Source organism: Electrona antarctica (assembly GCF_951216825.1).
Source record: "Electrona antarctica genome assembly, chromosome: 17".
Taxonomy (NCBI): domain Eukaryota; kingdom Metazoa; phylum Chordata; class Actinopteri; order Myctophiformes; family Myctophidae; genus Electrona; species Electrona antarctica.
In genome coordinates this window covers 9,835,034-9,847,671 of record NC_136798.1, presented here as the reverse complement: position 1 = coordinate 9,847,671, position 12,638 = coordinate 9,835,034, and the positions used below count along the sequence as shown (strand labels likewise).

At 41.5% G+C, this 12,638-nt stretch overlaps 1 protein-coding gene across 2 annotated transcripts in view; it reads left to right on the top strand.

The window, feature by feature from the left end:
• slc5a6a (solute carrier family 5 member 6a) overlaps window positions 1–12,638 on the top strand; it is a 28,271-nt gene that overhangs the window by 2,033 nt on the left and 13,600 nt on the right. For both annotated transcript variants that reach the window (XM_079525573.1, XM_079525572.1), the window contains exons 2-3: window positions 11,061–11,182; window positions 12,186–12,445. In XM_079525573.1, coding sequence (XP_079381699.1) covers window positions 12,320–12,445 — 126 coding nt within the window. In that variant the 5' untranslated portion in view covers window positions 11,061–11,182; window positions 12,186–12,319. The remainder of the gene's footprint in view (window positions 1–11,060; window positions 11,183–12,185; window positions 12,446–12,638) is intronic.

The window sequence follows — 12,638 nt, the reverse complement described above, 5'->3', positions numbered from 1 at the left end:
CTTGTAGATCGCCCCCTGCCTGGCCCTAACCAAACCCATGGGCCATATTGGATTGGGGTGTCCTGGAAGTTCCAGGACACCCCAATCCAATACATATCTTTCAATCTTTGGTTCCAGGCTGGAACCAAAGATTGAAAGATATGTTTGTTACAGAAAGTTTCAGTGACAGATATGACTACTGTATTACTTGTATCTGCCAAGTGCTCACAAATTGAAAGTTTTACAGACCAGTCAAATACCTTGATTATTTAATAATACAGTGCTCACAAATGTACAGAAGAGCACACAATAACCTTTGCCGTACACTCTCTCACGCTCTGTTATAGTAGCCTACTATGTGCAGGCCAGAGTTCAGTTTGTGGTTTAATGATTACTCAAATTGTTACCCTTTTGGGTTGCTAGGATATAATTGCAGATGGTGCACAATTCACAAATCCCAAAGAAGATGCCAGAGGGGGGTGGGGGGGTGCGTGTGCGTGCGTGCGTGCACGATGGCCTACAGCTGTTTAGTCATTTGGCAAAAAGACATCCCGGATATAATAACCTGCCATTCCACATGGCTGAGTAGGTAAAGATCTGTTTATTTTATGTAAATGGTGATAATTGACCAACAGGCACTCATTTGTCACATCTCAGGTATCATGGCTCCATTTGAATCCACTTTCTGTTTTGCATGCTTTAATGATTTAAGACATTTCTTTTTCAAAGCTCATTCATTGTAAGTTAATGTGAAGCTGAAATCTAGGACCACCCTGTCAAATAATGTCAGTAAGAATGTCTACACCAATGCCACAAATAACTACCGGTATTGACTATTGAAGGGGGAAAAACATCTAAATACATAGAATGATATTGTTTAAAAAAGTTTTCTTACTTTGAGAAATCAGATGATGATAACTATTGATAACTATTCAGCTGTTGAGCATTAAAAAAAAACATATTTAAATATCAATGCTGGTAATCATGGGTATGACTATCACGGGCGAGACATGGTGAAAATATTTGTTTTGCCTTTATGCAGGCCTATATATATATATATATATATATATATATATATATATATATATACTAGTAGTAGTGTGTGTGTGTGTGTGTGTGTGTGAGTCTTTAGTGTATAAAGAATCTGTGCACTGCTGTCCCACACCAAGTCTCTGCTGCTTTGGCCATAACATGTAATAAGTAGCCTACCGTAGGCTACTATTTGTATACGGTATGTATCGAACCAGATTATGTTGAAAAAGTCAAGTTTTTTGGCTTTAACCTATAAATAATTATGCTTGAATAGATGCGATAGCTATTGATTGATTGATTGATTGAAGAATTTAATAACAGTTTGCAGAATTACAGTACATTTCAAGCACAAACTCAATACAAAGGCTGTTAACTGTGAGTGGACGACCCAATTAAGCATTACACTTGTTTCCAACAGGGTCCACCATGTTCAAATCATCAAAACATTTAGAGACGTACAAATAGACACTTCTATAGACAGATCAGGAATTCATCAAAAAATAATTCATCAAAAAGGAGGTAAGAAGGGAAAAGAAATATATACAGTGAGGGGAAAAAAGGGGGGGGCGGGGGGGGGGGGGGATTCAGATTTTACGGGGGCCAGTTTCGAATTGCAGCCATCCGTAGGTGCCCTTTGAGAGCGGTTTTGAAGGAGTCAAGGGATTCGCATGTCTTAATGACAGTTGGTAGGGCGTTCCACATTTTGGTGGCATAGGAGCGAAAAGAATTTAGTCCCTTGTTTGTGCCGAATCTGGGTTGTACATGGTTCGTTGCACTCCCTCTGGTGTTGTGGGTGTGGACTTCGTTAACATTAAGGAAGTATCTAGACAGGTACATGGGTATCTTGGTGGTGTATCGAATCTTGTGGACCAGACCCATTGCAAGATGCTGTACTCTGTCGTCGACCCTAAGCCATTCCAGCCTGTCGAAGTGGGCAGGGGTGAGGTGGGTTCGGGGGGCTAGATCAAGTAGGAGCCTGACCAGTTTGTTTTGGGAAGTCTGGAGCCTGGTTTTAAGGGCCTTTGAGGTGCTGTGGTACCAGGAGGTGCATGCATAGTCAAAGAAACCCTGTACAAGGGCTCCTGTTAAGGTCTTCAAGGTGTTTTTGTTGACCAGTGAGGAGATCCTGTAGAGGAATCTTGTTCTATGGTTGACTTTTTTGATTACGTTGGTGGCCATTTTATCACCGGAAAGATTAGCCTCCAGGATGGAACCTAGGTAGGTAATTTCATCTTTACGTGTGATAACATTGTCACCCACTCTAACCAAGAAGCCATTTGCCTTGCTGAGATTACTAATAGAGCCAAAGAGAATGGATTCAGTTTTTCCCAGGTGTAAAGATAGTTTGTTATCAGCGAGCCAGGTGCAGATTCTACCGAGTTCAGAGCTGAGGGCATTTTCAACCTGCAGTTTGTCCCTGTCCGAGACCAGCAGTGCTGAGTCATCTGCGAACAGGAACAAGTTGCAGTCACAGGCTGAAGTCATGTCGTTTACATATATTAGGAACAGTAGAGGCCCTAGTATGCTTCCTTGTGGAACGCCACAGCTCACTGGGAGGGGGGGGGACAGTGTTCCGTTCACTTCCACCATCTGTTCTCTCCCCTCCAGGTAGGATTGCATCCAGCTCACTGATGTGCTATCGAAACCAATTGCTTTTAGCTTGTTAACCAGTATGGAGTGGTTCACGGTGTCAAAAGCCTTTTGGAGGTCCAGCATGACCATGCCGCAGTATTTGCCAGCGTCCACCTCTTGTTTGATGTGGTCGCTCAAATAGAGGAGGCATGTGTCAGTGGAGTGGGATGTTCTGAAGCCAGATTGGAACTCGTACAATAATTTATTAGTGGCAAGATACTTTTCAACCTGTTCATAGACTATTTTTTCCATCACTTTCGAGATGGAACTAAGAATAGAAATAGGGCGGTAGTTGCCGGGGTCTAATTTACTCCCTTTCTTGTGCAAGGGGGTTACTTTGGCCAGTTTGAAATCTTGGGGGACCTGTCCCTGTTTGATGGAGAGGTTTACTATGTGGGTGATGATTGGAGCTATAGAGATGGCTGAGTCTCTGAGAAATTTGGAGGGAGTGGGAATGGAAAAGCTCTTATGTTGAGCCAAGCTTATGTTTCTTACGAAAGACAGCGTAGCACAGGTTTAAACAATCACATTGAATATACACAGGAGCAGAGTGCTAATATAGCAGCCTCCTGTGCAGCTGCAAATCCTCCCACACGGAAACTGCTATCCTCTACAAATAGGGAAATATTTGTGTTTTTTCCACCTATTGGAAGATAGAATGAGGGTGGCATCAAAGCCATAATTTCAGCCCTGCCCAACAGATGTAAATCTACAGTCATTGTCCCTGTATTTCAAGGCAACTGACCTTTCTCTATGATGTTTTTTTAATTTTCTTTGAATGCCACCCCCAGGCCACAGCCCTCCTAAAGTGGGTCAAACCTCAAAACAGATCTTTGAGTGTCCTATACCCTCTTTGTCATTTCTCCTTTTAAAATTATTGTCTTTGATCTGCCTCTCTGTACAAGGCTACAAGTACAGGACCCCATCCCCTTCCGCTGGCTATGCTTATACTCTTGTGTGTCACGCACAAAAGATATGTTGTGCGCTTGTAGATCGGTAATTTTTGGCATGCAACACAGAGCTACGGCAAGGTATAAATCAGGCGTACAGCGTAAATCTACATAATCTCACTCAGAAAAATACATCAGACCAATAAGCACTGCTGCAAACATCTCTTCTTTTTCTCTCTGTTCCATTGCTGTTCCCCCCTCCCCATTGTGTTTGTCTGCCTGCTTCCTAAGTTCCTATCCATCTCTGTTTCTTTCTGTGAAGTGTCAATTCAGGTTTTTCATCATTATTATTATTATTATTATTATTAGTATGATGACGAAGATCTTTGTCGCTCATGCATTCCGACTTTTTTTTGTGTAGGAGTTTGGGTTCCCAAAAGGTCCCGCAGGACCCAACCTAAAGCTCAGGAAAACCTTGCGGGTCCTGCAAAAATCTCACAATGTCCCACAATAAACCAAGATGTAGTGCACCTGAAACATGCAACAGTGTGGGTGCCTGTGGAGCACATTTGCAACATAAATGAAGTAAGGAATGTAATTACTAACCCTGTCCCTAACCGCTAACCCTAAATCTAACCGCACGCGGAAGCCACGTAGTTGGGATGGCGGTGTTTCGGAAATTTCGGAATGCCACTCTGTTCCCGGATGTAGGATAGGGGTGGCAGTGGCTCAGGGGTAGAGTGGCCGTTTGGGAACCGGAAGGTTCCATTGTTCCAAGTTCTATCCTGGGCTCCCCCAGAGTTGGTTTCGAAGTGTCCTTGAGCAAGATGCTGAACCTCTAATTGTTCCCGATGAGCAGGTAGGTGGCGCGTTGCATGGTTTCCGCCGCCATCGGTGTAGGACTGTATGTGTGAATGTGTGAATGTAATGCAAATGCACAGTCTATGTAAAGCGCCTTGGATAAAGGTGCAATATTATATAAATGCACCATTTATTTATTTTTAGGGACAGGTCTATTTTTAAAAAGCGTAGCCCTGGAGAAAATGTATATGCATCTATTTTGTTAATAACATACTGTCAAGCAGTAAGCGCAGCCCACTGTGCCGCTGTCCGTGGTGCTGTTAAGGTTAGGCTGTCTCTCTCACTCTCTTGCATTTTGTTGTTCTTTGTAATGCTTTTAGATCTCAATGTAAATATTTTTGGATTATGCTGGACTAGATAGTAATATTGCCGTTTGCATTGCAGACTATTGCTGTGGGTGAGAGCTGGTGTCCACAAATAGGCCTGTCACAATTATTACATAATCGTCTAATTGCAATTATTTGAGATAATCGCAATTATTTTGTCATCGTTTCCATGTTAAAAAAATGTCATACATTAAAAAAAGCTAAAATAGCAGATCTACAAGTTTGTAAGCTTATAGATCAGCTATTCCTAAGTTTTATTTTTTTTAAGTATAAAAAGAATGAATGTCAGTCATTTCTCTGTATATTTCAGTTATATTATATTTCAATTAATCGGCAACTTAAATTTGTAATCGTGACAGCCCTATAGTTAGGAATTAACTGTGGGCACCAATGTAGCTGTGAGGGGGAAGGTCAGAAATCCAATGGGTGCGGGAAATGCTGGGATCACTCTACGGTGGGGTTGGGGGGGGTTCAAGGAATGATTATTCTGCAGTGTGAGTGGTTCAAAAAGAACCTCCTGATTTGCTCACAGTCTACTCTACAACCATGGCCCTGGTTTTTCCCTAATGGGACTGATCGAGGGTAGCTACTGGGACGTAAGTCGGGACTTGATCACCCCGGCTGGGTCACCTGAGTGAGGGGTATGATGTTGGGAGACCCGAAACCCCGATGATCTTGGGATACATCACTGAGGATACATCCCAGGTGCATCCATGCGATGCATTTTTGTTTTACAACAGTATATAATGTGTTGTGTCTTCCCAGACTTACCATTACCGTAAGAACCGTTGCTTAATTGCCACCACAAGTTTAATAGGCGCTGTTGTTTACATCTGCTTTTAAAGGGGAATTTCTCCCTAACCCTTTTTTTTACAAAAGTAAGTTGATAATTATGTATATTGACAAAAAAATAATAATAATAAAGATATAGCTGAAGCTGGGGCTGGAGCTGGAGCTGCTGCTGGAGGGGTCTAACGCTAGAACTCCTATTCAATCGCGCAATTTTTTTTTCTTTTTTACATCTGTTCTAGTTGATGCATCCCAAAAAATAAAATAAAAAAAAGGGTTAGGGAGAAATTTCCCTTAAGTCGAGGTTCTGTGTTTTCATAGCTCCGGCGAGCCCGATAATTGTAATAAAATCCTGTAGTGAACTCTACAGCATGATGTGTCATCATTTTAAAATCTTGTACTGTGTGCATGTTTAAGATAATCTTCTAAGAGAATCTTAGAAGATTATCCTGTGTGTGTGTGTGTGTGTGTGTGTGTGTGTGTGTGTGTGTGTGTGTGTGTGTGTGTGTGTGTGTGTGTCTGTTGCAACCAGATTTCCAAATTGTTAAAGTTTTTAAAACTCCTGTAGTCTAAGCCCTGCTTAAGAAAACAGTCCCACACAGGGCTCTATAGTCTACTGCAGGAGTTTGCATGTGGTCCCTGACCATACATTTAGTAATGGGGGAAGTGCACCGGATTGTCTGGTTGAGTCATTAATATTAGGAAAGTATTAGTACTAGTCAATGGACCATTGGTTGAGAAACAGTGGGATGTATGTATACACATAACACATGGGATGCATAGCAAGTGTTACAAAAGCACTAATCTTAACCCATATCCCCACCCAATACAACAGTGGTCCCCAGGTTGATTCTAAGTCAGGGTGGTGGTCCCTCGGTCGCAATCAGTTGAAAACCCCTGGTCTAGTCTACTGTATTGTTCTCTCTCTCTCTCATAGTGTGTATAAATGACTAGATCTGGGTTTCCTGCCATCTATCCTGATGGAGTCATCTTATCCCTCTGTTCTATCTCCAATATCTTCCCTCTTCCCCATTGTGTTTCTCTGCCTGGTTCTTTATTATGATGAACTCTCTCTGGGCCTGATCTTACACTTAATGCAAGACGGCACTCTGCGCAGCGACAACACGGTAATGATTTTCACACCCAGTGCCCACGTTGTACAGTAGAAATGGCAAATGTTCTTCCACCCATCTTGTGCCCATGGCCATGGGTGTGTTAAAATGATGTGTGGTCTGGCACAGTGTAGAGTAGAGTCAAAAAAGCAATTGCGCTTTAGACCTGCCCAGAGCTGGTCTTAGAACCAGCACTGCATTTCTCTGCTATTTAATACAATGGCTTTCAAACATTTTTATGTCAAGTACCCCCCCAAATGCCTATTTGGCTGTGGACTCCCATGGATAAGAGAAGATTTGTCAAAAACCATATAATTTATTTTGGAATAGCTTAAAAGTAAAATGGGGTATAAGTGTTTTAAATTGTTGCTCATTTGGCTGGGGACTCCCAGGATCTTTATCTGTCTCTACTGAACAGACAACAGTAACAGTCAATTATAGCCATTTTGGTGCATGGGTTGCAGTGTCTGTCATGCTTTAGGACAGTGATGTAAATAAAGAAGTAGCAATGAGCGTGTGAAGCTATGTCAAGAATCTCAAGATACCACACACACAGATGTGTCTTGGTGTTGGACATCACATAAATGAGGAGACATTGTTGGAGGTACTGTATATGGGACTATTTGCGTGTCCCAAATGCCAGTTTACTGTAATCCCTGTCTCCTGAAATCATTATCACTAACGCTGCTAGATGGTTGGACACTTTCAAGCAGAAATTGTCCATGTCTCCTCCACCTTCCCAAATGCATCATTTAAATAGCAATGTCTAGCTCAAAAGCACAAAACTAAAAGGAAATGGCAGAAGACACCCATGTTATGTAAAAGTCAAAGACACCCATGACTAATTCCAGTCATGCGCCCAGATAACCCACTGTAATGAAATTAGAGGTGGACACATCTCCAACGCATTGTCTAAATAGTGCCCCCTCCCCATACTTATACAGTATGACTAGCCCTGGGGTACAATTGAATGTAGTCTGACTCAACAAGAACAGTCTGTGTTTGCTTTTAATGAGCTCACACAGGAAGGATAACGATGCATGTAAAGTTAACAGCCCTTGCCTACACAAAGGAATAACCTTTTTTGTTTTTAGATGTAGTAATGGTGGGCTGTCAGTTCCAGATTAAGACAACTCCAACTTTCCCCTCTCTTCACACCCTTAAGACAGGGGTGCCCAAAAGGTCAATTGCGACATGACATGCCCCTAATATATATATATAGATATATATATTATATATATTTGTTTGTAAGCTCAAACCCATAATGCAAGCAATACTTTGTTTTCAATAGTGTTGCGCACAAACATCAGTAGCATTACAATGTTATATACAAAAAAAAAAAAATCCCATTCCATGTGCGTTTCTCTTATGTAACGCCAGCGCCGCTATTCCAAAGCCCCTCAGGTAAATTTTTTTAACTATTTTTAGCAATGGGAGAATATTTCCTTTGACGGGTAGATCTTGTTGAGCTGGTCAAAACAGCTCTCAAGTAAAGGAAAGTGTGGGACAATACAAAAACATCAAATTCCCGATGCAAATCTTTTTTTAAACAATCTCAGTAGTATAAACCAAGAGGTGTAAAGGGTAAATGTGCCATTTTATTCAAGTACATTAGCAAGTACATTCTAATCTAGAATTTCACTTCCTGTGACAGCCTTTTTAAATGTCAAAGTTTTGTTACTGGGGTACTGTAGAACTGTAATAATATCAAGATAACCCGCATAATTTATACTAAAGGATGTTACATGGAAGGATGTTACATTTTGTAGCACACATGATAATAACATTTGTACATTTTAATCCTTTCACTTGAAGGCAGTGTAGGTACTCCTTAAGCTATGTGAACTTATCCACCAATCTGTCATCATTGAGCTATATGGCAATAACAGCTGAAGGAAATACTAAAGCTCGCTGTTTAAGAGGCCTGTAGGCCTAGCAAGGCTATGCATGTGCTTGGAAAGGTCACTGGTTAGTTTCTATGAACCTGCTGGATGTGAATTTATCCAGTCCATGTTTCCCTGTAGTCTGACTGAGAGTTTTTGTTTGGAACTGAGGTCCTGAGAATTCTAATTCGTAACAGGAATAGATATGGATAACATGAGGGTACGTACACTCATACTATATGCATGCGACATTACTCATTAGCCTGTGTGCAATATAAAAGTTTATAGTTAACCATATACATTTAAATGAATTATAAATATAAACAAACATGCTGTTAGTTAGTTCTTTAGCAATAGTTGAATGTGGAATAGATTCGTCTTCATTCATTACTGATGCAGGTCTGAGGACTCAAACACTTTATTTTTCACTCATAAATGTTTTAAGTGCAAGTATAGACTGAGGGAGTATAATGCCCCTCTATGCAGTGCGCACCTGTTTCTTCTAAGGTTTCACTGTGTACAATAGGGCTGCAACTATCTTCTTTGTGATTATTCAATTATTGAACCCCCAACTAAGAACATGTTTTGTATTGTTGTTGTTTTGTTTTAGGGGTAGTTAAGTTTACAATATTCATGTTGGACTGACGTGTGGCTTTTACTCTGAGTCTGAAGCCTTCCGAACCTCAATAAATGGGCCCTTTAACTCTAATCTTTCTGACTCCTACTACATCAAGGCAGGTATTTTAAGTAGGTTTACTGCATAAGTCCCACACTGTGAAGCAGCTGTGAGTGTGATCCTGGTTTTAAACTATTGAAAGGAACATAGTCCAACCCTCCATTATAACATGTTAGAAATGTCTTCTTAATCCATAACGACCTTGATGGAAATATGCTTTATCTCCTTGTATTGCATCTAGTGAAAAGGGTGGTTACCCTCAAACCTGACTTAAGTAGGACGGTATTTTTCCAGGTTCACCTCGTACCCCTGTCCAGTAGGGGATAATAAGGAGTAATGAAGTGTTATTAACTGACGCAGAGGACCTGGTTAGGCTTTGATCAGCCAAACTCAGGAGAATCACACAGACAGTCATGTGACTGTCAATGTAGAACACCACTTGTATTTGATTAGCATGAGTGCATGCGCGCACAGTGCGAGTGCACACACACACACACACACACACACACCTTACCGTTCATTAATTTTGCTCATCCAGATTCATGAAGTTGGCCAGGGGTTTGAACCATAACCCATTAACCTTCAGGTCATGGATATGCTTTCTTAAACACTGTAATGACATTTGCAACTTCCAAAATGAAGGAAACATTTCATGCCTCCATAAATAAGGCATATAATTTCAATAAAGGTGTTGTGGTGACGGATATTGAAAGCAAATGGTTAGCCAAGTGAAGCAATCATATTTTCACATTATGGTTACATTTCTACTTTTATTAGCCAATATACTTAATCATTGACAGCACAGGAATTATAAGAGACAGGAATACTCAAGTAGAATAGCGGCCACGTGCGTGGGGCTGTTAATCTTGGAAGTGTTGTCCTTGTCCATCACAATCTGTGATGTGAATGTGTGACTGGCCAACCATGCGGTTTTATTGTCTCCACCAGGCCGAAAGCATGGGGAGAGAATATGTTTTGCACTCCATCAGTCCGTCCGTGTGCGTGTTCGTGTGTCTGCCTGTGGACAGCTAATCTCTGGCACCGTTGGCTTGCTCAGAGCCAAACTCTGCACACAGACACAGTGTTAGAGGAAAGGCCATGAGGTCACCACAATCAGTTAAGGACATCCATAGTCAATTCCATTGCAATCCAACTATTCGATTTCAAAATATTCTGTAGCACCAAAGTGTTGTATGATCCAACTGACGAGGTTTGCAAAGATAAAAAGGGAAGCGATTTGATGCAGCACTGGTGATCACACCCTTCCGGAAAGAAAATCATTGCCACAAAGACACAAAACAAGGATTAGCTTGGAGAGAGTATTATTAACAGATTATCATCTGTTCCACAACTAAATTTGAATTTATTTATTAGGTTAATTGTATTTTGTATTGTGCTTGCATGCATTACATTAGTTACAATCGGGCAGAGTATGCAGCTGTACCAACATCAACATCAACGTCAAAGTCTTAGAATTTTTAATCTTCCAGTCCCATCCTCCGGCAGTTACTGTCTGTCTGATAATGAGCCCTTAGAGAGATCTGTTAATACTTTGAAAAGAGCTAGCTGTGAAACACTGGGCATAGTTACGTTTACTTTAATATGTGAGCTATGCAACACTGTTACGGCACTCACACGAACGCCATGGGAAGACACCACTATCTCCTTGCTGTTGACAGCAAGAATTATGTGAGAACGCTGCAGCTCTCGGTTGTGACTCGCTTATACAAATATAAAACGGGGTCGGGTTTTGTTTGGGTTAAATGTTTTCAATTCAAAAGAAAGGAGACGAGGGCTTCGGGAGTGATTGTTTTGATAACTATGTCTCTCATAAGAGTAACGTGACATGCCATTTTTACTTATCTTGTATTATGTTGCAGATCTCACCCATTGCCTTCACAGCAGGCGATGATTGGTGGTTGTGGGTGAGGCACTCCCCTTGGCGGAGAGTTAAGTCAAAGCTGTCTGGGACAGCCAGCCCACAGCCGACACTACTGAACAGGTAAGACCATTCAAGTCATCTGTCTTATCTCTCTCTGTTATGCACAGCTTATGCTCCGTCCTATGATGGGACATAAATCAAGCATCACGCACACACAAAGATGCACACAAAATATGGATATTATCATACTGTGTAGAGTTGTTGAAAAATGTGATTTATCATCATATGATGGGCAATGAGTTTGAAGGCTTTTGATGTGTCTACTCTGTAACACCGAAAGTCTGAAAAATGTGACGCCAACACTTCAGATGTCTGAGGTTTCAACACGATAAACCTCTACCTCATTTGATGTAAAACCACCATTTTCAATACTTCAATAAGAAATTACACCGGGTAGCAGAATATCTGGCTGGCTGCACTAATCCATTGGAAATGTCATTAATGTAGGACTAACTATACATCATTGAATTAGAGTTTTTGTGATTGTGTGTCTTACAGTAGGCAAGCTATTGTATTGAAGGCATGTCCAGGAGTGTGTATGATGTGACTTTGTGTCGGTTTTGTGTGTCCTCGGGTCGTCCCCGATGCACTCTGAGCTACATACGAGGTGTGTGTGTGTGTGTGTGTGTGTGTGTGTGTGTGTGTGTGTGTGTGTGTGTGTGTGTGTGTGTGTGTGTGTGTGTGTGTGTGTGTGTGTGTGTGTGTGTGTGTGTGTGTGTGTGTGTGTGTGTGTGTGTGTGTGTGTGTGTGTGTGTGTGTGTGTGTGTGTGTGTGTGTGTGTGTGTGTGTGTGTGTAAAATGTCCAACTGATTAACTTTTTTATCGTCTTTTCATAGCCGGCAAATTTCAAGGGTATGTTGTTGCAACAGTGTCAAAACACACTTTGTTTAAGAGCATAGAAACCTTTGTACTGCACATGGAAGCTAAACGTCTCTCTCTCTCTCTCCCTCATTCACACTATACAACCCTCCCTCTCATTCTATCACACTCTATTCCATTGTCTCTCACATACACCATGCTGTCTTTCTGCTTCTCTCTCTCTCTGTCCATGTTGTACGTCCAGTGTGTATCCCTATGGATGAAGCACTTCCCTCCCCTCATTGATAAAACCTAGAGGCCTTCAACAGCCTCTTATCTTCCACCACTACCCCAGCCTCCCCTGCCCCCCCCCCCCCCCCCCCCCCCCCCTGCGGCATCATGGGAGACGTAGTCCAGATGCACTTTACCACGGTGGACTATGTCATCTTTGCATTACTATTGGTGGCCTCAGCTGGCATCGGCCTGTTCCACGCCTTCACTGGCGGTCGCCAGCGTACAACACAGGTGGGTTTTTTTTAAATACATTTTATTATCATTATTTCGTTTATCCATTATTTTAGTTCACATGTTGGCCACAGCAAGCATTGTTGTTATTTTATTTAACTTTATATTACAATATTTAACACTATGCATACTGTACTGTTCTAATGATAATGCACCACCAACATTGTTACTTTACTTCAGTGTCTTTGCGTCA